Source organism: Rhinoraja longicauda, chromosome 5, assembly GCF_053455715.1.
Source record: "Rhinoraja longicauda isolate Sanriku21f chromosome 5, sRhiLon1.1, whole genome shotgun sequence".
Lineage (NCBI taxonomy): Eukaryota > Metazoa > Chordata > Chondrichthyes > Rajiformes > Arhynchobatidae > Rhinoraja > Rhinoraja longicauda.
Genome location: NC_135957.1, coordinates 39,660,082 through 39,686,183, shown reverse-complemented (window position 1 = coordinate 39,686,183; position 26,102 = coordinate 39,660,082). Strand labels below are relative to the sequence as shown.

Here is a 26,102-nt window from a genome sequence, read left to right as displayed (position 1 = left end):
AATTTTTCAGAGCCAAGATGATAACTCTTATCTATCCACAGAAAGGCAGGTATTATTTTTAATGATTTCCGAATGCTCGGAGAATTAATAAATATTAAAATGATGTGATATTAAATTACTATCAGCCAAATAATATACTGAAAGTGGCATTGAGAAAAGAAGAAAAATTGTCCATCATCAAAATGCAGAATATCTAAATTGGTGTGAAATGGTAGTCCAGGTTATCCCAGCCTACAGGCTGAAGAACACAACAAATACGATATCAAATATAGTATTGGTTCAACAATGTCTAAACCAGGCTCTATATTCAAATCTGACCCCTTGTAGCCAGGCTTTAGATTGGCACCTCAGTTCAATACAAGGAGAGTCAGATAAATCATTACATTGAGATCCCACCAGGAAATAAAATATTTCATAGCATTACCAAGAATAAGTATGCTCTGCCATATTCTTATTTATGGCACAAAGGGCATTACTCTATTACTGCTGCTGGGTGCTTGTTCTACGTAAATTGCCTGCCTCTGTATCTTACATTACATCATTGAGCATGTTGGTTGTGAAGAACTTGGAAATTTCTAAGAATGTTCAATGGTTCAATATTGTCACACATGCACAGCACAGTAAACTTATTTGGCATTACCCACAAATGCAGTCGCCATATTTTGGCACCGTTTACAAAGAAAAAGTCCAAAGTCCAATTCCGGTCCACTTGTTGGAAGTACTGGAGCACCCTCGACCCAGGCTAGCCCAGGCTGCTGCAAGCCCACGACCCAATGTCCATCTCCTCACCCGACCGCCTCTGGGTCCCATGAAGTGCAGCCAAACCTTGAAGGTGCTGGAGGCAATACCCCGGACCCTCTCCTACCAGCCCACTCCTCGCGTCCGTCATCGCCTGTACTATATAAATTCAAATCTATCATTAAGCAGGTAACACAGAAGATAGAAATCTTCTTTCTGAACAAAAAAAAATGGATGCTAGAAATTTGAAATAAAAATAGAAAATCCTGCAAATACTCAAAAACCAGGAGAGGTACAGAACTAACATTTTATGTCCTGAAACAATATTTCTCCCTGATGCTGTCTGACCTGATAAATACTTTCAACATTTTCTGTTTTTTCTTTAAGGTTCTATCAAGGCTGTCTATCGCATGTACTCTTGGAGGTACAAGATTTATTTTTACAATGTACCTAATAATTTCAACTTGTATATACTTTAGGTTGACTGCAGGGAAGTCATAAATTTGATTTGAATGAAGGCTGCTGTTTGGCGGCGACTAGGTGCAAATTCGAAATGAATAACGTCAGATTTTAAACATGCCTGTTTGAAGTTTACTAATCAGCTGCACTAGACGATTAAGATTTTCTTGATGAAACAAGGAAGAATATCAAAAAGTACATTGGGTGAGGAATATAGAACACATACTCATGAGGATTATATTATGGAGAGGGCACTGTTAAGGATTATTATTAACAAGGGAGTATTAAAATTCATTCTAACTAGGACGACACATTCTTTACATGTACTTTGGTCAAATTTCATTGTCTTGGCACTGGCACAAAACATTATATAGGAGCACCAAGGCTAGACATTGGTTAGTATATTTAAAAGGATCATTGATGCTTTCAATAATAATGAAGGCCATTCAGCCCTTTGGGCCTGTGCTGACTGTTTGATAGCACAATCACAGATTTTACCCCCCAAGTTGCATTATTTCTCAATTTGTCATATCAACACATTTTCAAATTTCCTGCTAAAACCTGATAATCAACTTGGTACAAACGTTGGAGAAATAAATCTTTTAAAGCGATACAGTCTTCAAAATAAAATTCTTATTCCTTTGTTCCAAAATAGCTGCTTAATAGGTCATTTCCTGTACAAATCTTTTCCCTTTTGGCTTTCTCTACCCTTGGGTTTTGCCAAAGTAGTGCCAGAATTAATTTAAATGAATTTTTATTGCTCCCAGAAAATTTGTTCATGCTGTTCGAAGCGGAATTTCTACAGTAAAACCCATTCGCATTTTGCACCATTTAAAATGCAACGCGCAAATGTATTGAGGTCAAATATAATGCTCACCACCATTTACAACTAATGTCATAAGGTTAAAAGGTATGGGGCTATACGGCACAGAAACAGGCCCCTTCAGCGCAACTGAAGACGGGTTTCGACCCGAAACGTCACCAATTCTTTCTCTACAGAGATGCTGCCTGTCCCGCTGAGTTACTCCAGCATTTCATGTCTATCTTCAGTTTAAAGCAGCATCTGCAGTTCTTTTCTACACACCTTTGGCACAACTCCTGCATGCTGACTTAGTTGCTTAACCAAGCCAATTCCTTTTGCCTGTGCCCGGCCCATGTCCCTCCAAACCTTTGCCATCACCCTCCAAGTGACTTTGCAATCTTGTAATTGTTCCCGCCTTGACCACTGCCCCATTTCAAGAATGCACCACCAATTGTATGGAAAAAGTTGCCCTCGGGTCCCTTTTACATTTTCCTCCTCTCACCATAAACTTATGCTCTATTGTTTTTGATTCCCCTACCATTGGGAAAAGACTGAGGATGCTTTAGCTTCAATGCCACACAATTTTACAAACCTCTCTAAGGTCATCTTTCAGCCTCCTGCACTCCAGGAAATAAAGATCCAGTCTTTCCAGCCTTTCCACATAGCTCAAGACCTCTAGTCCCAGTAACATTATAAATCTTTTTTTGCACCATTTCTAGATGAATATCATTCCTGTAGTAGGACCAGCAGAACTGTACAATACAGCCTTACCAACGTCCTGTACAGTTTATAACACAACATCAACTCCTGTACATAATACATTAACCGAAGAAGGCGGGTGTACCAAACACTTCCTTCACCACGATTGACACCAGTAATTCAGCAGGTCAGGCAGCATCACTGGAGAAAAAGGATGGGTACGTTTTGGGTCAGAACCCTTCTTCAGACAGGACTTTGCTGCATGACTGTTGAGTTACTTCAGCACCTTCTGTACAAACTAGCCACTGCAGTTCCTTCCCATGCTTCCTTTGCCACCCTGTCCACCTTCATGGAACTTTGTACCTGCACCCCTACATTCCATGAAGAACTGCAGCACTGACTACCACTGAACTTTAAAAGTTCCTATGTACCTTTTTTTCTCAGTTAAACTGACTTACCGGAGAATGAAATCCAGCATAAAAAGAGATGCAGCGCACATGAGTGAGACGGCTCCACCATTCAAAATTTCTTTCATCTTGGGTGATGAGCATGAAAATCTGGAACCCACGAGATCAGATTTTGAGCATTATTAAACACTGGCACAATTATTGCAGCTCATGCCAAACTTTGAATTGAATTGAATACTTTATTGTCACTAATGACAAGTCACAGTGAAATTCTTTGCTTGCATACCCAAGGTATGCAAATAATCGCCCATAAAGGGCGCTTACAAAGATACAAATCCCCCCCCCCCCCTCCATCCACCTTTGTTCTTCCCCCCTCCCTAACGGTGGCCCTCCCACGCCAGGTTCTCCATTGTTCGTTGTTCTTCCCCCCCTCCTCCTCACAGCGGGCCCACCACGCCGGTTCCTCCATTGCACTTCCCCCCTCCCTCATGGCGGTCCCCCCATGCCAGGTCCTCCTTTGTTCCCACCCTTGGCAGCAGCGTCCTCACTTCCACATGTCTGTCCTCGTTCGTCGGTCAGGGACGGAAGGCGTTGTGATGGAGATGGTGACTGAAGTGAAGGCAATGTCTGTTTGTACAAAGGTTTTCAATACAATCTTCCAAATTTATAACCCACTGGGCATCATGTAACAACTCCAAGTACAACTGCTATCAAAACCCTGAAGACATGAATCATATTCCCTGAACACTTACACTGCTGACATGAACATCTGAGGTTCTGCTGGGGAATACTTGTCATTTCCAGTTATAATGTGCATTAGAGAGACCCACTGAAACACAGCTTCAAATGACAGCATCAGTGTCAGTAGCTTTGCAGTTGTAGCAAATAGTGGGCATTGCCAGAGGGGGTTCTACAGCATGGAAAAGCTGGGATATGCATAGGTAGTACTCTAACTCTTTGACTTTTCCTCAAGACGTACATGACGCAGAACAGTGCCCAAGGACTGTCTGCATTGTTGAGGAAATGCTGTAGTTACAGTAAAATTCTGATAATCCACTTTCGGATAGTTTGGAAATTCAGATGTTTGTATGTTGCCCAGCTAGTAATGTTTCCAAAGCTCTCCGAGACTCACCGATACCACAGTTCCCACACTCCCCTACAGATTCAGAAAATTTGCCAGTTCAGCACCACTCAAGTTCCAGGCATTTCAAATAATCAGTTATACATTATTAGATTGAGTCCAGCTCAGAACTCATTCAAACTATACAATGATATCCTCAATATCAAGAAACCACAATGATATACAACAGGGATCAGATACTTCTGCTGCTGAAGAAGCAGCCAGATGAAACACAAGGTTAGTCACATATGCAATACCATCATCAAGGAGCAGGATCTTCGAAGCACACACACACATGCAGTACTGACATAGGCACATTTAATGACACTGGCTACAAAGTAGTCCTTGTGTTTCAAGAATGTCTTCAAATGCTTGAATAGTGTTTAACCAGATGTTACACAGATTTATGAGCTGCATGGAGGTTTTAAAGCAAATATTATGTAAATATTATGCAGGCAGAACTACAAAGGCAATGCAATGCATGATCCTCTTCAAATTGCTCCTCTTCATGGTGGCTTTCTGCCACATCACTAGATATTCCTGATGATATTGCTGTGTGTGGAAAGTTATGAACCATGCGACACAAAGTCTTTCAATCCTTAATTTGAATATTTCTCAAGGTACTTGCAGATCAATACAGGTATGCGATGTTTCCACCTGGCGTGGTCCACGGAATGATTACCAAGGGAGATGAAAACACATCTACATACATTTAGCCAATATCTTTGGAGGCTGTCCTCAGGCTGGAGGTTGTGTAAGCTCATGACAAATTTGCTGTCAATAGCAAGCAAGCAGAAGGATAAACAATCTCCTACCAAGTTCTTTCTTTCCATCCATCCATCCATCCACCCATCCATCCATCCATCCATCCATCCATCCATCCATCCATCCATCCATCCATCCATCCATCCATCCATCCATCCACCCATCCATCCATCCATCCACCCATCCATCCATCCATCCATCCATCCATCCATCCATCCATCCATCCATCCATCCATCCATCCATCCATCCATCCATCCATCCATCCATCCATCCATCCATCTATCCATCTATCTATCTATCTATCTATCTGGGCAGGAGAGAGTGGGGTGGGGGAGGAGAGAGTGGGGGTGTGTAAAGAGACGTCCTTTGCACACAGAGTCTTTTACTGGATATTGTTTATTAATTTCACTACACACATGTTATGCCCTAGCTGTCCGTGGTCATCACCGGAACTAGAGAGCGAGCTGGAGGTGGGGAAGCTACAATTATACAAGAGACAATGGGGAGTGGTTAGTAGTGGTGAGGTCACTATGTTAAAGGAACATGCACTGATCTACATCCTTCCTCTTGGAAACAAAAGTGACCACGGCTCATGCGCTAGGCTCAAACTACAAGCAGGGAGCAGATAGAATGCAGCACAACACAGACTACTCGTACACAGACTACTCGTACACACCGTACCGGACAGGCGGCCTGACCACTCTCCCAGAGCGGGTGCGCAACCCACCATCCCCTCCGGTCGAAGGAACAGCCTGGACGGGTGCGGGTACAGAGGCTGGGGAACCAGGGGAAGGAGGAGGACTGGGAAGCGATACACGCGCAGGCGAGGGAGGGGAAGGGGGCTGGGGCGACTGCGGATGTACCGGAGCAGGAGGCGCATCAGGCACCGGGGACTGGACGGGAGGTGAATACGGGACCGCGGGAGGCGGTGCAGGCTCGTTTACCAGCATCAGGTGCTGGCGGGTACGACGATACACGGTGCCCTCGTAGTTGACCAGGTACGACCGTGGAGAGTCAGCATTGCCGACGACCACGGCCAGCCGGTGGTGACCGGAGGTGGACTCCATCCGGACAACCTGGCCAGCGAACAGAGGTGGAAGGGGACGGGACGATTTGTCAAAGGAGCGCTTCTGAATGAGCTGCTTTTCAGTGAAGCGCTCCCTGACAGCGGCAGGGCTCCGAGCCGTGGGTTGCAGGGATTGCTGGGAGACGGGGATAGGGGGTCTAGTGGTGCGGGACATGAGGCGCTGGGCAGGGGAACCGAGCGCGGGGTCCCGGGAGATGTTGCGGAGGTTGAGGAGGGCAAGGTACAAGTCCGAACTGTCAAGCCGGCAACGTTCCATCAGTTCCTTAGCGCTGCGGACAGCGCGCTCTGCAAGTCCATTGCTTTGCGGGTACTCGGGGCTGCTGGTGATGTGGCGAAAGTTCCACCGGGTGGCGAAAGCAGCAAACTCCGCGCTGGTAAACTGGCTGCCGTTGTCGGACTGGAGGGATGCCGGGGAACCAAAGGTAGAGAAGTGGCGGCGAAGCTTCCCGATGACGGCAGCAGACGTGAGGGACGGCAGCAGGTCCACCTCGAACCAGCTGGAGTAGGAGTCCACCAGGACCAGGTAGTGTTTGCCACGCCACTCGAAAATATCGGCGGCAACAGCCATCCACGGCAACTCGGGAGCCGGCTGCTGCAGGAGAGGCTGGCGCTGCTGATGAGGTAATAGGCTGTTGCAGGCAGCGCAGGCGGAGACCCTGTCCCGGATGTCCTTGACCATGCCAGGCCAGTAAAACTGTGCTTGGGCCTGGGATAACGTGGCCTCCACCCCTGGGTGTCCGTTGTGGGCAGTCTGGAAGTAGTGATCTCGCAGCGCAGCCGGCACCACAACCTTGTGACCCTTCACCACCACGCCCGCGTGCAGCACCAGTTCATCCCGAACCAGGAAGTAGGGCACGGCACCAGCCGGCAGGGAAGACCGTCGTTCAGGCCAGCCACGGCGGATGACGCCCTCAAGCTGTTGAAGGTTCGGATCAGCGGCAGTGTGTGTGACCAGTGACTGCATCTGCCAAGATGGAACGATGTTGACGTTCAACACCATCAGGTCAGCCGATTCGTACGGATGGCGGGAAGTGGAAGGTAGTGGGGCACGGGACAAAGTGTCTGCCACGAACATCTCCTTGCCTTTGCGGTACACGATTTCGAATGTGAAACGCTGCAGCTGCAGCATCATTCGCTGCAAGCGGGACGAGGCTGCGTGGATGGGCTTGTTTAAAATAGAGACCAGCGGCTGGTGGTCAGTTTCGATGGTGAAAGTTTTTCCAAGAACGTAGTCTCTGAATTTGGAGCACGCGAACACCACGGCAAGGAGCTCCTTTTCTATCTGGGCGTAGCGCTGTTCAGCAGGGGTCATTGTGCGAGAGGCATAGGAGACGGGCAGCTGTCGGTCGTCGTAGAGCTGCAGGCAGGCAGCACCAAGGCCGAACCGAGATGCATCGCAGGTGAGGACGATTGGCCTGTTCAGGTCGAAGAACTGCAAAGTGGGGGTCCGTGCGAGTCTGGACCTCAGGGCCACGAAGGCCGATTGGTGGTGCGGGAGCCAGACCCAGGCATTGTCCTTCTTGGTCAGCTCCCTCAGGGGGGCACTCAGTTCGCTGAGGTCGGGTATGAACTTACCCAAGTAGTTGACCATGCCCAGGAAGCGCTGCAGGCCGGGCACGTCAGTGGGAGCGGGCATTTTGGTGATCGCCGCCGTCTTCTCGGGGTCTGGCTTCAGGCCCCCCGCCGTGAAAACGTGGCCGACGTAGGTGACTTCCTCAACGCGGAACCGACACTTCCTTCGATTAAGCTTGAGATTGATCTCACGAGCCTTGTCCAGGACTTGGCGGAGGTGTCGGTCATGCTCAGCGACGTCCCTCCCGTACACCAGGATGTCATCCACAATGATGGCGCACGGCAACCCAGCAAACAGCTGCTCCATCGTACGCTGAAAAACCTCGCTTGCCGAGTTGATCCCAAAAGGCATGCGGAGGAAACGGAACCTGCCGAACGGTGTGCTGAAGGTGGTCAGGAAGGAGGAACGTGCATCCAGCGGGATCTGCCAAAAGGAGCTCTTGGCATCCAGGACCGAGAAAACTGTGGCTGGACCGACCTGTGCCGCGACGTCCTCCACCGTCCGCATGGGGTAGTGCGGGCGTTTAATAGCCAGGTTCAGGTCCTTGGGGTTGATGCAGATCCTGATCTCGCTCGCGTCCTTCTTGGCAGCGACCACCATGGTGGAGACCCACTGGGTGGGGGCACTCACCTCCTTGAGGATGCCCATGTCCACCATGCCACGTAGTGTGGACTCCACGCGGCCCTTCATGGCAAAAGACACACGGTGGGCCGGTCTGACCACTGGGTCGACCCCCGGGTCCACAACGATCTTGTAGGCACAGGGCAGCTTCCCCAGGACGTCATCAAATCGGTCAGGGTACTCGATCAGGGGGTCCATGGGGGCCTGCACCAGGTGGATGTCGTGGTGGAATGAGACCAAACCAAAGTCCTGGCATGCACGGGCGCCCAGCAGGGTGACGTTGTCAGATGCTAGCAGGAGGAACGTGAGGGGCCGAGAGGTCTCCAGAACAGTACAGATAACCGTTGCCTTTCCCACGGCAATCAGAACGCCTCCCCCATAGGCATGGAGGCGGGAGTTGTCAGGAGTAACCCTCTCCCCCGAGCTTATCTGCTCGAAGAGGCCCACAGACATAACATTTGCAAAAGCCCCAGTATCGACCTTGGCAGGGAAGGAGTGTCCATTGACTGTAACATGCACGGATGGATCCGTTATCAATGCAGGTGCACCCAAAAGCGAAAACAGCATAGAGTCTCCATGGGAGGAAGTCGTATCTGAGCCATGGAGTTCCTCATGTTGGTACCGGGAACCGGTTGCGCTATCATCGGTCGCAAGGTTGTTTAGACTCCCTCTAGGAGCAGGGACAGGTCTCCCACGAGAACGACAAGCTGCAGAAAAATGGTTCTGCCTCCCGCAGGAATTACAAGTTTTGCCCTGCGCTGGGCAAACGTTATACCTGTGTGACGAGAAGTTGCAGTTTGGGCATCTGCGAGGGGTGACCATAGTGGGCGCGGAGGGGGTGACCCTGGTCTGCGGGTCATTCAATCGCCGGCGGCCGGTGAAATTTATGTCCTGGGGCGCCGGCCGAGATACTGAGCCAACAGCAGAGGCCATGCGTGCGGCATGTATGGCGTCCGTTAGCGACAGGTCAGGCTTCATCAGGAGCTCATCCCGCAGCTTAGAGTTTAGGAGACCGTTGACCAGGACGTCCCTGATCATCTCGTCGGGTGTAATCGTTTGAAGGCGGCACCGCCGAGCCATATGCCTTAAAGATGCAATGAAGGCGTCAACGTGCTCCCCTGGAGTCTGACGCCGCGAGAAAAAGTTGAAACGTTCGATAATGTTATTGGTGGGTATATCGCACAGGGCAGTGAACTTAGCCATGAGACATACCGGGTCGTTGCGGTCCTCCGGAGGGACGAATTCGAACGACGCATAGCGTTCCATTGCCTCCGGACCAGCCAGGTTGAGGAGCAGGTGAGCTTTTATCGCAGCAGTTGCATCAGGATGGGCAATCGCTATATAGTGCTCGTAGTCCCGCTGGAAGACAGTCCAGCGGTGCACTATGTCCTCATCAAAAACAAGCGTGTCCGGACGACGACACGAGGGAGCCATGGCAAAGTGGAAGGATGGGACACAACTGGGACGAACAAATGCTAAAAATAAAAACCCGATAAACAGGAGACGCAAGTCTACCGCTCTGACACCATGTAAAGAGACGTCCTTTGCACACAGAGTCTTTTACTGGATATTGTTTATTAATTTCACTACACACATGTTATGCCCTAGCTGTCCGTGGTCATCACCGGAACTAGAGAGCGAGCTGGAGGTGGGGAAGCTACAATTATACAAGAGACAATGGGGAGTGGTTAGTAGTGGTGAGGTCACTATGTTAAAGGAACATGCACTGATCTACAGGGTGGGAGTGTGGGGAAGAGTGGGGGTGGGGAGGAGGGGAGAGTGAGGGGAGGGGAGGGGGAGGGGGGAATAGGGGTGGGGAGGGGGGAATAGGGGTGGAGGCAGGGCTGGGGGAGTGGGGGTGGGGGCAGGGGAGGGACAAGTAGGGGTGGGGTAGGGGGGATGGAGTGGGTCAGTGGGGGGAGGAGGGGGGATAAGGGGGATTGAGTGGGGGGTTGAGGATGCTACACCAATACAGGAGGCTTTGGGTCCAGGGCTCACTCAGTGACACCACTCCCCTTCCCTGTTCCCCCTCTACGAGGAATGGGCCCAATGGGTTCAATTGGTATACTTTAAAAGTACTTTATACCAGTGATGTAGGAAAATAACTGCAGTTGCTGGTACAAATCGAAGGTATTTATTTACAAAATGCTGGAGTAACTCAGCAGGTCAGGTAGCATCTCAGGAAAGAAGGAATGGGTGACGTTTCAGGTCGAGACCCTTCTTCAGACTGTTATACAAGTGAGTTAATAAAACAGGATTATACCATCACAAACACCACAGATGTCAATATTGATTGCACCAGGTTGTTTAGATCATTGGAACAGATCTGCCCACAAGCTTCCAGGTATCATCTGATGCCCTGCAATCTTAATATTGAAAAACTAGGCGGAGATACTACATGAAGAACATCAGCCCAGTTTCTGGTTGGTATTACCCACCTTATTAATATTCATTGTACAAAACTATTCAATAAATGACTCCCGGGATGAAAGATTCCAAGATCTTGGTTTCCAGAAAGTTTGAGGATATCTCACGGATGCCATTGTTTTTCTAACACTATTCAAGAGTTAAAAGCCAAACAAGCTGTACCACATAAATTATAACATTACTTTTTATATGACTAGTATACTAATTGGATAAACTATACTTTTTATGATATCAAAAATAGAATTAATTTGTGTTTACCACTAATGGCATAGGGCTGACAAAAGAGAAAAAGGACATTGAATGGGATCTTTCGGATCAGCCTTCTTTTCTCAAGTGAAAAGAAAACCAATCTCAGTATCACTTCCTAGCAGGTAAAATAATTATGAAGCTTCCTTGCACCATCTTCAGTAGCTCTTTACAAAATCGTAACCATTATAAGCAATAACCGCGTGTATTCCTTACTTCACACACCAAATATAATAAAGGAAAAGATTCTAATAAAATAAGGAAAGTGGGAGAAGCAAAAAAAATACCAACACTTGAGAAACAATTACAAACTTAGCTGTATTAACTATGTGTCGGATAGGGAACTGGAAAAAAATATGCAGGTTATTCAAAATAGGTTTACCAACTGAGCTTGAGAATATGACAATATGACAATGAAACCAACAACCCCAGAGAATGGCATTAAAATGTCCCTCAAAATAGCAAATATAGGGAAATTGAAATTTGATATTTTAAAATAGTTATTGCTTACATACAGATAAGTACCGACATAGGTGGTTGCTTGCTGTATGGTTCAACAGAAATTGACTGGGTGTTACATAGATCCGAAAAAAGTTGGCACATAATTGAATAATGCCAAATGTGTATAATGTAACAATCTAAATTAAACCTATTCTTAAGTTTTTTAATCTTTTTTGGATAATAAGTGAACATTTATCGTGGATTGTTGGAAGCCTCGGGAAGAAAACATTCATATATCAAACTAGGAAAATAATTGCAGATGCTGGTACAAATCGAAGGTATCACAAAATGTTGGAGTAACTCAGCGGGTCAGGCAGCATCTCTGGAGAGAAGGAATGGGTGACTTTTCGGGTCGAGACCCTTCTTCAGACTGATGTTGGGGGGGGCGGGATAAAGAAAGGATATAGGTGGAGACAGGACAGCTATCTGGAATTAAATATACTTGGACCATCTCCGACATCTCACTATCGTTTCTGGATCTCACCATCTCCATCACAGGAGACAGACTAGTGACCGACATCTACTACAAACGCACTGACTCCCACAGCTATCTGGACTACATTTCTTCCCACCCTGTCTCCTGCAAAAAGTCTATCCCCTACTCGCAATTCTTCCGTCTATGCCGCATCTGCGCCCAGGACGAGGTTTCACACTAGGGCTTCAGAGATGTCCTCATTCTTTAGGAAACGGGGCTTCCCCTCTTCCATTATAGATGAGGCTCTCACTAGGGCCTCTTCTATATCCTGCAGCTCCACTCTTGCTCCCCCTTCCCCATTCGTAACAAGGACAGAATCCCCCTTGTCCTCACCTTCCACCCCATCAGCCAGCGTATCCAACAAATTATCCTCCAACATTTCCGTCACCTCCAACGGGATCCCACTACTGACCACATCTTCCCACCTCCTCCCCTTTCTGCTTTCCGCAGAGACCATTCCCTCCATAACTCCCTGGTCCACTCGTCCCTTCCCATCCAAACCACCCCCTCCCCAGGCACTTTCCCCAGCAACCGCAGGAGATGCACAACCTGTCCCTTTACCTCCCCCCTCGACTCCATCCAAGGACCCAAACAGGCTTTCCAGGTGAGGCAGAGGTTCACCTGCACCTCCTCCAATCTCATCTGTTGCATCCGCTGTTCCAAATGTCAACTTCTCTACATCGGCGAGACCAAACGCAGGCTCGGCGATCGTTTCGCTCAACACATTCGCTCAGTCCGCCTTAATCAACCTGATCTCCCGGTGGCTGAGCACTTCAACTCCCCCTCCCACTCCCAGTCTGACCTTTCTGTCATGGGCCTCCTCCAGTGTCATAGTGAGGCCCACCGCAAATTGGAGGAACAGCACCTCATATTTCGCTTGGGCAGCTTACAGCCCAGCGGTATGAACATTGACTTCTCTAACTTTAGATAGCTTCTCTGTCCCTCTCTTTCCCCTCCCCTTCCCAATTCTCCCACTGTCTTCCTGTCTCCACCTATATCCTTTCTTTATCCCGCCCCCCGACATCAGTCTGAAGAAGGGTCTCGACCCGAAACGTCACGCATTCCTTCTCTCCAGAGATGCTGCCTGACCCGCTGAGTTACTCCAACATTTTGTGATACCTTCCATATATCAAACTAGATTGTTTTAATCCACTTTTGAATGCTCTTCCTTTGGACGGATAACTATGAGCTTCACAATGCAAACATAGCATTCAATCTGTCTTTAATACTCTTCCAGCTCTTCATTGCAACAATTCACATCTTATTATGTACCATAAGTAGATGGATCTGAAACATTCCTACATAGAAATGTCTGACGCGTGGCTTAATTTGGATGCCTGTGGTATTCCAGCCCATTGAATAACCAGTCTTGCAATAAATACAATGATGGCCAACAAGGTAAACAATAAAATAATTATTCTTGATTCCAAATTATTTAAGAGGAATACTGATTGATGCAGATCACAACATTTGGACATTCAACCATCATAAAATATCTTGCATTAGGGTCTATAACTACGACAGCCATTAAAGGCACTGACTTCTATGACAATGGCAACCCATCCAGGCTTGAAATTCACCTGCATCAGCATGTATTGTAACCAAACATTTGAGGCAACGCCTTCAGTGAAGCAAACTCCAACCAGCAGACAAGGCCGCAAGTAACGCAGACCCTTCAGATAAAAATAGTATAACATACAAGGGTACAACAACCCACCCTCATACAAATGCTTTACCCTGAGACTTGTGCAAATGTTTAAACTATTAACAAATGGAAATGTTTGCGAATATCTAATATTCAGAAACATTCAACAGAACTCAAAATTAAATCACATCACCAAGGTAAGCTTTAATAATATAATAATTATAAGCATTTATTTTATATAGCGCTTTACCAGGTGCTCAAAGCGCTTTACAAAAACAGTCATAACATAAAAACAAACAGACAAACTATCCTGACGGAGAAGTGGCGAACAAACAGCGCCTGCGTCCTCTCACGTCAGGGTCCGGCAGTAGACAACAAAAAGCACAGGACACACAGATACAATTTTAACACAAACAGCCATCACAGTGATTGCTCCAGGCACACCCTCACTGTGATGGAAGGCAAAGAAAAGTCATTATCTCCTCCTCATTATCTCCTCCTCATTATCTCCTCCTCATTCTTTAGGCATTTTTTAAACTATCTCCTTTGCAGCCAATCCTTTCCATTGAAAAGGACGTAATCCCTGATCCTTCGTCAGGTCTAATATGGCACATGCTCAGTGGACTGACGATAAATATTGGGGAATTGCAGGACACTCATTGTACATCACTAGACATACGAGTGGAATAGGCAAATAGTGTGAAGCACATCTCAAAAAGTCCGCTGAGATGCACAAATACATACATGCTTGCAGAGGAATCTGGAGCATTTCCGCCACATGTGATGGAACAACTTTTGTTTCCGAGTAGTATATAACCTTTTAACATTTTGAGACCCATTCTAAAAATGAGTCTTTAAAAAAATTATACAAGGAAAGAAACTTGTTTACTTTTACCTTTTTTTAAAAATTCATGAAATCATAGAAAAATATGGTAAATCAATGAAAAATATGCTAATCCAGGGAATATTAACAATCCCCCCAAAAAGTGAAGCACGATTCCTGAAGGAAACAGTAAAGAATTAGAGTTAAGTTAACAGAATAGGTTAACACTACCTCCAGAAAATGTGAGAAATTCAACCTTTTATCCACACATTAGAATTTTTTATTTTTTTGATGGTCATAAGGGTACAACTCATTGACCACTTTAATAATCTTCAATAATTTGAAGGAAAAATAATTTACCTTTTATATACAATAGATAGAACCTTTGCAGCTTCATGTTTTGCTTCTACACCAACATAAAGTACCCTATTTTGTAAAACTCTTTGATCATGCAATATGCTCCAAATTTGAAAACAAGCAAATCAATGGTCTTGATTCATTTTATGAGAAACAGGGATATGCGGTGGCCAAATAAATTGAGAAGTTGTGAAGTAATATAGTTAAAAGGCACGTAAAGAGCAAATGTACTTGATAAATGCTTTTCTTAATATGTCCTGCTTGCCTCTCATTTTAACAGAACCTTTTGGCCTGTATTGAGCCAAATTTCAATTTGCAAATACTACAGATTTTACCAGCATATCGATTCATATTCTAACCCACGTTTTTGGTGAAAATACTATATATTTAAAGTTAGCCCCTATCAAACATTTTGAAATGAAAATTATGCAAATATGATTTTAAATACAAGGATAATTCCAGTACTATCATATTTTAAAGGAACAGACTTCAATAAGACAAAGTTTAGTTAAAATTAAAGTTGTAGTAATGCCAGTATTTTGAATTTCATATCTTTATCCAAGTGGAATTACAAAGCTGCAGAGTTTTGGCCATCAATATGATTGAAGATGACTCTCAGTGAAGTAATACATCATATCTGGCCCAAACAAAAGTAAGACTTGGAAAATGCTTCACTGGAAAATATAAAAATAACAGCCAAAGCAAAAATTCTTACAGCCTTAAGTTAAAATCTGATCACGAATGTTATAAATTAAATTAATGAACTGAATTATGACTGCTATGTTTTTCCCTTTGTACTTCAACAGGTAAAATGTAAAAACACACATTTGAACGATCACGTTTCAACCTTCTACAAATTTCAATCTTTGATAAAATAAGTTACAAAATTAGCAAATGGGTTGTAACTGTCAATATTCCTAACTCCAGCATACACCCCACTCAGGAGGAAAGCTCCAGTCACCATAAAGACTGTTAAGACATGGCCTGAAGGAGCTTCCTCGCAGCTGCAGGATTGCTTCGAAAGGACCAACTGGGATATTTTTGAGGATCAGGACTTGGAGGAGTACACATCAACTGTACTTTGCTACATCAAAAACTGTGTTGACAATGTCACCGTCGACAAACGCATCCGGTTGTATCCCAATCAAAAACCCTGGATGACAAAGGATGTCAGGTCTCTCCTCAAGGACCGTAACACCGCCTTCAGGTCTAGTGATAGAGCTCTATACAGTGCTGCTAGAACCAACCTGAAGAGAGGCATCAAGGATGCCAAAGCGTCCTACAAGAGGAAGATTGAGGACCACTTTTCCAACAATGACCCACGGCGGGTATGGCAAGGCATCCAGCACATCACCAACTACAAGACCAGCAACCGCACGACTGCCGACGGCGACGCCTCGCTGGCAGAGGAACTTAACTGTTTCTTTGCTCGTTTCGAGGTGAAAGCTACAGTGGCAGACATAACACCCTCTCCAGCACCTGACAGCAACACCTTCACTGTGCAGGAGTATGATGTTAAGCGCGTGCTCAGAGCAGTGAATCCCAGGAAAGCTGCAGGCCCCGATGGTGTGACGGGCAGAGTGCTGAGGGAATGTGCAGACCAATTATCTGAGGTCTTCACAAAAATCTTCAACCTGTCCCTTTTAAAATCCACCATCCCTCCCTGCCTGAAGTCCGCCATAATCATCCCACTGCCGAAAAAGTCTGTCATCAGCGGTCTTAACGACTACCGTCCGGTAGCACTCACACCGGTCATCACAAAGTGCTTCGAGAGACTGGTCCTGCAGCACATCAAAGCCAGCCTCCCACCCACCTTCGACCCACACCAGTTTGCGTACAGAGCAAATAGGTCTACAGGGGATGCCATCGACACTGCTCTTCACACTGCACTGACCCACCTTGAACACCAGGGGAGCTATGTGAGGATGCTCTTCCTCGACTTCAGCTCTGCCTTTAACACGGTCATCCCGAGCAGACTGGTCACCAAACTTTCCGACCTTGGATTTTCCCAAACCATCTGCCAATGGATCAAGGACTTCCTGACCAACCGCCCCCAGACCGTCAAAATAGGCCCTCACCTCTCCTCCACCATTACACTGAGCACCGGCTCACCACAGGGCTGTGTGTTGAGCCCCATCCTTTACTCCCTCTACACTCACGACTGCGCCCCCACCCATCCCACCAACACCATCATCAAGTTCGCGGATGACACGACTGTGGTTGGACTCATCTCAGAAGGAGATGAGACAGCCTATAGGGATGAAATCCAAAGGCTGGCAGCATGGTGTTCAGTGAACAATCTGGTCCTGAACTCCTCCAAAACAAAGGAACTTATAATTGACTTTAGAAAAACCAGTGGAGATTACGACCCACTCTACATCAATGGGGTCTGTGTGGAAAGGGTACCAGCTTTCAGGTTCCTGGGTACGCACATCGCAGAGGATCTTACCTGGTCTACCAACACCATCACCACAGTAAAGAAGGCACAGCAGAGACTCCACTTCCTGAGGATCCTCAGGAAAACCAACCTGCAGGAGAAGCTCATGTTGTCCTTCTATCGCTGCTCCATCGAGAGTGTGCTGGCATACTGTATAACCACATGGTATGCCAGCTGCTCAGAAAAGGACAGGAAGGCCCTTCAGAGGGTCATCACGACGGCCCAGAAGATCATCGGCTGCTCACTGCCCTCCCTGGAGCACCTGTTCAGCCTACGCTGCCTCAGTAGAGCAGGCAAAATAATAAAAGATCCATCCCACCCCGGCCACCGTCTGTTTGTTCATCTGCCCTCTGGTCGACGTTTCAGGTCGATCAAATCCCGAACAAACAGACTTAAGAACAGTTTTTACCCCAGGGCCATACGAGAACTGAACACTACCTTTGCACTAGGCAACACCGTTAAAAAATCTTGTACTTAATATAATTGTATTTAATTGTATTTATGTATTTATTTGTTTTGCATTTATTGCATATATGTTTGTACGCACCGTCAGGATTGGCTATTTTTTAATTTCGTTGTACTCGTTGCAATGACAATAAATGAATATTATTATTATTATTATTATTATTATTATTATTAAATAGATAGACATACATGCATTTTCTAATTAGTTTTAGTCATTAATGCACATTTAAGACTACAATGCATATAAAATCCCAAATCTTAAAATACTGAAATTAAAAATCTGCATCAGACTTCTTCAGCATATGTATTAATTCACTGAAAAACTGCTTGTATGCAATGTTTTTTTCCCCAAGAAAATAATTGTGCAATCATCGAACAACTGGGAGTTTAAATGCAATTATTTATAGTTAAAATCAGTCATTTGAAATATTCAAGTGTATTGTAGGGTAACGGTATAATACCGTGTTAAAATCAATATCAAGCTTCAAAATAGGAAGGTTTTCTAATATTCCATCATATTTTTGGACTAAACTTCTCTTTCTTATTAAAAACATTTCAAAATACATTTTTTTAGCTTATTACAATAATCCAAAATATTTGACAACATTCTGGAGTTTTTGGTCTATTTGATCTCCTCTTGTGGACAGCCACATTACTTGTTGTTAGGGGAAGCAGCTGATGTCTCAGAGGGGACTTAATAACCCAAAGTCTTTAAACAATTTGGGCCAAAAGCTTCTCCAAGATTATGCTTTTGAAGATACATAGTTCTTTCAGTTGACTGGACCGTTACGTTTGGATGGAACTTTTGGAACAGAGCCTAGGAATTCAGCTGCATTTTCAGTAAATATCATGCCCAGCATCCACAAATTGGCTACATTGCTGCAATAATTAATTCCATTCTCAAAAAGACAAAACATGGCTGGATCCAATTCCAAAAATGCAGGGCATCATCAGATCCACCACAGGCAACCACCATTCCTGACCTAGGAACATCTATATGAATGGATTAAAGGAGATATGAATAAGTGTTCCCCTGACATTCATGTCATTAAAGTTTTAAAAGCACTGTCTTCAGAAACAATTCAGGAGACATAAAAATGTCAGGAATTTCAGGTGATTCGAAAAGCAGCAAATGCAATAAGGATGGTCCTTGACTATTCCCATTTTGTTAAAACCCCAAAGTGCAATTTGTAGCCTTCAGTTATATTCCAATATTGTATATTCACATCTGTACATTTACAGGTACATGGCTACAACACGTTGAGTAAGCAGGCTAAAACTATAGTGTGATTAAAAGCTGTTATATTTCCAGAATCATGCAGGATGTCAACTTCAGCTCAGGGTGAAAGCAACAACAACCATATCCCATACTTCCCATTCCCACACTGATCTTTTTGTCCTGGGCCTACTCTATTGCCAGAGTGAGGCTGCAAGCGAACCAGCACCTCATATTCCGTATGGGTAGCTTACAACCTAACAGTATGAACATTAAGTGTAGAAAAGAACTGCAGATGCTGGTATATACCGAAGGTAGACACAAAGTGCAGGAGTAACTCAGCAGGTCAGGCAGCATGTCTGGAGAAAAATATACTTTTTTTTTCCAGAAATGCTGCATGACCTGCTGAGTTATTCTCTCACTTTGTGTCTATTCTCAGTATGAACATTGAATTCTCCAATTTTAGGTAACTAACCTCCAACACCTTCCCCCACCCCCCTCCACTCTTCCCCGTGAACCACCTGGAGGTGCATCCATTTCTCCCTCTCCCCTTCCACTTACATTACTTCCCCTGGCTTCACAATTTTGGCTCCTTATTCCTTATGACTAAGAAAGCACATCAAAGCCTCTACTTCCTAAGAAGGCTTAGGAGGTTCAGCACGTCCCCAACAACCCTTACCAACCTCTACAGATGTGCCGTAGAAAGCATTTTATCAGGATTTATCACAGCATGGTTTGGGAACAGCTGCATCCAAGACTACAAGAAATTGAGGAGAGTTGTGGATGTAGCCCACACATTCACACAAACCAACCTCCCTTCCAGTTACTCCATCTACACTTCCTGCTGCCTCAGCAAGGCCACCAGCATAATCAAGGTCACTCTCTCTTCTCTTCTATTTCATCAGGTAAGAGGCACAGAATTTTGTAAAAGCATACCTCTAGATTCAGGTACAGTTTATTCCCAGCTTGCTATCAGGCAACTGAATCGGCCTCTCACTAGCTAGAGAGCAGTTCTGACCTTCCATCTACCTCATTGGAGACCTGCAAACTATCTTTAAATCGGACTTTATCTTGCACTAAATATTATACCCTTTAACCTGTATCTGTACACTGTGGACAGTTTGATTGTAATCATGTACAGTCTTTTCGCTGACTAGATAGCACACAACAAAAAGCTTTTTACTGTACCTGAGTACATGTGACAATGAACCAAATCAAACCCACAGTTTTTCCCTTCTCATCTCTGGCCTTTGTCCAACCATCTGCTATACAAACTCCCCCACCCCCTCACACACGTACACAAACTGTATCTACCTATCACTTGCCAGGTTTTGTCCCAACCCCACTTCTCTTCCAGTATTCTCCCCCACCTCACTGCCACCCCCCTGCCCCCCAATCCCACTGCAAGCAGACTAAATGAGGGTTTCAACCCCAAAATGTTACCTATCCATTTTCAACAGAGATGCTGCCTAACCCACTGAGTTATTCTAATATTTTGTGTCAATTTTGTAAACCAGTATCTGCAGTTCCTTGCGTCTACAATCATTTCATGTAATGCATTACAGAACTTATAGCGCATCTTGTCCAACAAGGTTATGCCTGCGTTTATGCTTCAAATGATCTCCAATCTTTTGCTCATATTGTCAAGATGTGATTCATTTCTCATGTTTATATCTAGCTTACTCGTAAATCTATACCTCATTTACCCCAAGAAATAGCAAATTCTACATTTTCAACACTTGCTGTGTAAGGATGTTGTCCCACGATTCCTTGCTGGACTCAGTGGTGACAATAGTATATTTATGACCCCAAATATTCAACCCCCTCATGTCAAAACCTCTGCTTCATTGCCACCAATTTTAAAGACATACTGCAGTTCTCCTTCAGAGTAAAAAGGCCCATTGGCCTATTCAATCTCTCCTGCTTATTATAAACTCTCAATGCTGTTACCATCTTTGAAAATCCATTTTTGCACTTTACATATGCTTCTATAAACATTTAACCAACAGCCAAAGAGAGCAATATTGTGGGCATCAGTAACTTTCCAGACTGATAGATCAAGGTAGTATAAACATTTTCCCTCATTCTTGTAACTTTCATTGGATTAGGAATATAGTTACACAATATAATTTCAATTCAAAACATAAAGGTTTGGCAAAATAAACAAAGTGCTAGATGTTAAGAAGCAAAGTTAATGTACAAAGGCTACAAAGTTAATTGGTTACTTTTAAAAGTCATTTGAAAGATTATTTTATCAAAGCCATTTTGGCAACTACTATCCAGGATATTTGACAATAAACGCAACGTCTCTTAACCGTCAGGAAGACTAAAAGAAACAAAATCAATTGTCATGGATTTTCATATTTGTTTTAGAGTCTTGAGAGCAACTTTACTTTTGAATTATTTGTATCACCAGAACTAAAGTATTTAATTTGGAACAGAAATTTCACTACTGATGTGATCCATTTTACATCATTCACGCTATTAGAAGATAGACACAAAATGCTGGAGTTACTCAGCAGGACCGGCATCATCTCTGGAGAGAAGGAATGGGTGACATTACAGGTTGAGACCCTTCTTCAGACTATTCACGCTATTAGGATACTACCGCACTAAGTAGAAATCATTGAATTTGTGATTATTCTGAATAGCATCTCTGCAAAATGTTTGGGCCTGTTGTTTTTTGTATGCTGGCGTATTCAAGATTTGAAAATCTCTAAATTGGTTTGGTTTTGAAAACAATACATTTTATACCTTACCTGGAATAATCAGAAACAACACCTTGGAGGAAGTTTTTGATTCTTTTTTCGGTCTGCAATCAAAGGATCCCAATTTTAACAGCTGGGTTGCAGCCCCTTTGCAATAGAAGAATTCTTCCTGCGGTTCTTCCATGGTGGAAACTGAGCCAAACAAAATTTACACCTGCCACAAAAACATGCAATCAGTATCCTATGCTGGGGAAGGGGAAAGGTGAGTAATTAACTTTTGTTAAGATTTCAAAGCACATCTAATATTCTGCATTCTACAGGTAATGCAAATTACAACTGCGTGAAGCCCAGAGAATGCAGCGGTGCTTCCAATCACCTTGAGGATGGTGCAACTCTAAAATGGGTGGCATACTTAGGTTTGAAGCTTAAAGCTGCTCAAATTGCACAGCGATGTGGAGTTTGCTACCACAGCAGGAGAAGTGAGGCCAACTGAAACATTTTAAAAATGATAATTGCTGCAGTAACATTAATTTTATTTCATGGCAATAAAACAAGGAGAACAACAATGCAAGGTAAATATTAAAGCTGTTTCCTCAAGGGAACCTGCAATTATTCTGAACACTAAATTATTTCATTACTATTGTACGACTTAAAGGTCATGTTTGTTGATCCACTTGTTACTATGCATTTAATTTTTTTAAGAACCACACAATCATCAAACAATCTGAAAAATCTTGCCTTCCTGTCTTTTAGTTGGTCATGTACTTACAAAACAATTCAATTTTCCTGCAGAGTTACACAAATATTTTTCAATTACTGTCCATCTTTCCATGAACAGGTTATGGAAAATACTTTGAAGCCTGACAATGATCAGAAAAGTATGCATCTGTAATACATTGGAATGCTCATGTTAGTGTCAGTAAATTGAAACAATGCATTATTAGTAATATTATTGCCCACTGTGCTTACTTTCACCAGAGGCAGTGCTGAAAGCTGGTTCTTCTAACATGCATAGTTGAAACACATGCCTGGCTAGATTTTCCTTTAGAATTTCAGCCATATTTAGAGCATCTCAACTGGAAATCAAAGGAAATTGAAGCAATTCCTACCACTGAGCCTTAATTCAAAAGAATTACTTGCACAGTCTTTCCCCATCTGTGATAAATTATTATAATAACTGATTTTTCCACTTGTACCATATGTAAAAAGATCATAAGATGACACTGTTTGAACCAAGCACTCCCTTATGAAGATCACTACAGGCTTCACCGCCAAAGAGAACAAAGCCATAATATTTAGCTCACCACCCTCATAACTTTCATTACTTTACTATTAATTTTGCCTCTTTCCAACCAATGTTTCAGGCTGTATCAGATTGCATTAACATGGCCTCTGCCCTCGCATTTCTCCATTAAAAAGACCACCATTGCAGCACTAGCCAATTCGTACATGTTCCAGGTAATTAAACCAGCTCTTACCCAGTCCACTCATACCTTCAAACTTGATGGTCACAACTTTCCTCGCCAGTTCTACTATTTTGCACCCTTATCTTTCAGTTGTATATGTAAGGGTGCCCAACCTATGAGGGTGCTGAATATGCACATCCCATGTTTCCAACATACATTAACCCCCGATCCCAAATGATTCCAATATAAAATTCACATTTTGGTGTTCAAACTCTTATGCTCTTTGTCATCTCTACCACTTCCACTCTAAAACCCGGCTTGGCACTCCAACGTTAAATTTTGGCAAATATTTATTCCACCCTTAATGATAACTCATTTCAGTCATTCACACTCTCCTACTTTGAGTCTCTTCAAAATCATTCTCTTTATCCAAACTTTTACCATTGCCTCCAAGTGCTGCCTCCTTTCACTGTATGTCAACATTTGGCATTCATGGAGCACACCAAACTATTTTCTATGTTAAAGTTACTATAAAAATGTGCAATCATTGTTATTGAGGGAACCATAAGTTTCACGGAATCTACAGCTACCCATGAAGAAGTGTTGAGAAGGATGATTTTTTTTTCCTTGGGTGTTCAGAAGGACCATCCAAAAGATGGCAAGCCAACAAGATTCTGCCCATCAACCACTTCTCATCTGGATCCACCTATTGCTTGCCAGCTCTTATCCCTCACCTCTTTATACTGGCTATCTCCCAGTACAAATGAAAGGTTCCAATCTACAATGTCAACTGTCCATTTCCCTCCATAGATGCTGCCTAGGCCACCATGTTCCTCCATCAGCTTCCTTTTGGTACTTCCTTATGTTTGGTAATGTCCTTTTCTCTTTCAAGAAATGTAATATAGAAATTGCTGCCACATGGAAACTAAACCAGCTTAATTTTAGCAACAGGTGTTTGTAATGAAATATCTTATCATCTGACTCCTCTGATGCTTCTCCATATGTTCAGCTATCAAGAAGGAAACGCTTTCCTAAGAAGGTTAGGCCTGCCCACTGCTGATAAATTGCAGATGGTGTTCAATGCAGTGAAGGCAAGGGAACTGTAATTGGGAAGATTATCAATCTTGGGATTTTATTCCAGATGTGACTGACTGCCTGTCACTCCGTTTGCCCTGAACAGTGTGCAGTAGCCACTGGACTTGGCACCTGCAGCTGAAGCTACCTCAGTGCTTAAGAATATAGGTACTATTCCAAATTTCAAACTATTACTGTACAACTGAAAAATCTATAAATTAGTGATTATTGCCTCAAAGAAGCAGCAGCAGCTTCAGATATGGCTTAAGAGCAGTGTTACAAACAGAAACTGTCCCTGATCATTAAACCTGTTACAATGACACAGCTATTTTCTTCATCCTCTATATGCCCAATGGCAGTATCTAATATTCTAACAATCTAACAAAAATATCTAAGTTGTGCTTCTGTTTGTGCTTCTTGAATGGGCATGACATCAACTTGCTGAGAAATCCATGCTTTAAATGTGAAGAAACGAAGTGAATATTTTACGTGCAATTCCCTGTTTTAATTGAATTCCTGATTTGATTCATCACAATATACAGTATACATGCATTTAAAGTTCTCATTAGTTCACAAAATTTCTTGAAGCGCAGCCATTTGGAAAAAAAAATTCAACTGAGGATAAAATGTTGTATTATAAGGGGTAAGCCATTTAGAACTGAGATGAAGAAAAACTTTTTCACCCAGAGAGTTGTGAATTTGTGGAATTCTCTGCCTCAGAAGGCAGTGGAGGCCGATTCACTGGATGCATTCAATAGACAATAGACAATAGGTGCAGGAGTAGGCCATTCAGCCCTTCGAGCCAGCACCGCCATTCAATGCGATCATGGCTGATCACTCTCAATCAGTACCCCGTTCCTGCCTTCTCCCCATACCCCTCACTCCGCTATCCTTAAGAGCTCTATCCAGCTCTCTCTTGAAAGCATCCAACGAACTGGCCTCCACTGCCTTCTGAGGCAGAGAATTCCACACCTTCACCACTCTCTGACTGAAAAAGTTCTTCCTCATCTCCGTTCTAAATGGCCTACCCCTTATTCTTAAACTGTGGCCCCTTGTTCTGGACTCCCCCAACATTGGGAACATGTTTCCTGCCTCTAATGTGTCCAATCCCCTAATTATCTTTTACGTTCCAATAAGATCCCCCCTCATCCGTCTAAATTCCAGTGTATACAAGCCTAATTGCTCCAGCCTTTCAACATACGACAGTCCCGCCATTCCGGGAATCAACCTAGTGAACCTACGCTGCACGCCCTCAATAGCAAGAATATCCTTCCTCAAATTTGGAGACCAAAACTGCACACAGTACTCCAGGTGCGGTCTCACCAGGGCCCGGTACAACTGTAGAAGGATCTCTTTGCTCCTATACTCAACTCCTCTTGTTACAAAGGCCAACATTCCATTGGCTTTTTTCACTGCCTGCTGTACCTGCATGCTTCCTTTCAGTGACTGATGCACTAGGACACCCAGATCTCGTTGAACATCCCCTCTTCCTAACTTGACACCATTCAGATAATAATCTGCCTTTCTATTCTTACTTCCAAAGTGAATAACCTCACACTTATCTACATTAAACTGCATCTGCCATGTATCCGCCCACTCACACAACCTGTCCAAGTCACCCTGCAGCCTTATTGCATCTTCCTCACAATTCACACTACCCCCCAGCTTAGTATCATCTGCAAATTTGCTAATGGTACTTTTAATCCCTTCATCTAAGTCATTAATGTATATCGTAAATAGCTGGGGTCCCAGCACCGAACCTTGCGGTACCCCACTGGTCACTGCCTGCCATTCCGAAAGGGACCCATTTATCCCCACTCTTTGCTTTCTGTCTGTCAACCAATTTTCTGTCCATGTCAGTACCCTACCCCCAATACCATGTGCTCTAATTTTGCCCACTAATCTCCTATGTGGGACCTTGTCGAAGGCTTTCTGAAAGTCGAGGTACACCACATCCACTAACTCTCCCCTGTCAATTTTCCTAGTTACATCCTCAAAACATTCCAGTAGATTTGTCAAGCATGATTTCCCCTTCGTAAATCCATGCTGA

General features: G+C 44.2%; 1 protein-coding gene across 3 annotated transcripts in view; it reads right to left on the bottom strand.

The window, feature by feature from the left end:
* Positions 1-26,102, bottom strand: part of ldah (lipid droplet associated hydrolase) — a 229,875-nt gene that overhangs the window by 178,142 nt on the left and 25,631 nt on the right. For 2 of the 3 annotated variants that reach the window (XM_078399331.1, XM_078399330.1), the window contains exon 3: positions 21,624-21,786. The exons of the other annotated variant lie outside the window; for it this stretch is intronic. In XM_078399331.1, coding sequence (XP_078255457.1) covers positions 21,624-21,756 — 133 coding nt within the window. In that variant the 5' untranslated portion in view covers positions 21,757-21,786. The remainder of the gene's footprint in view (positions 1-21,623; positions 21,787-26,102) is intronic. 3 annotated transcript variants of the gene reach the window in all.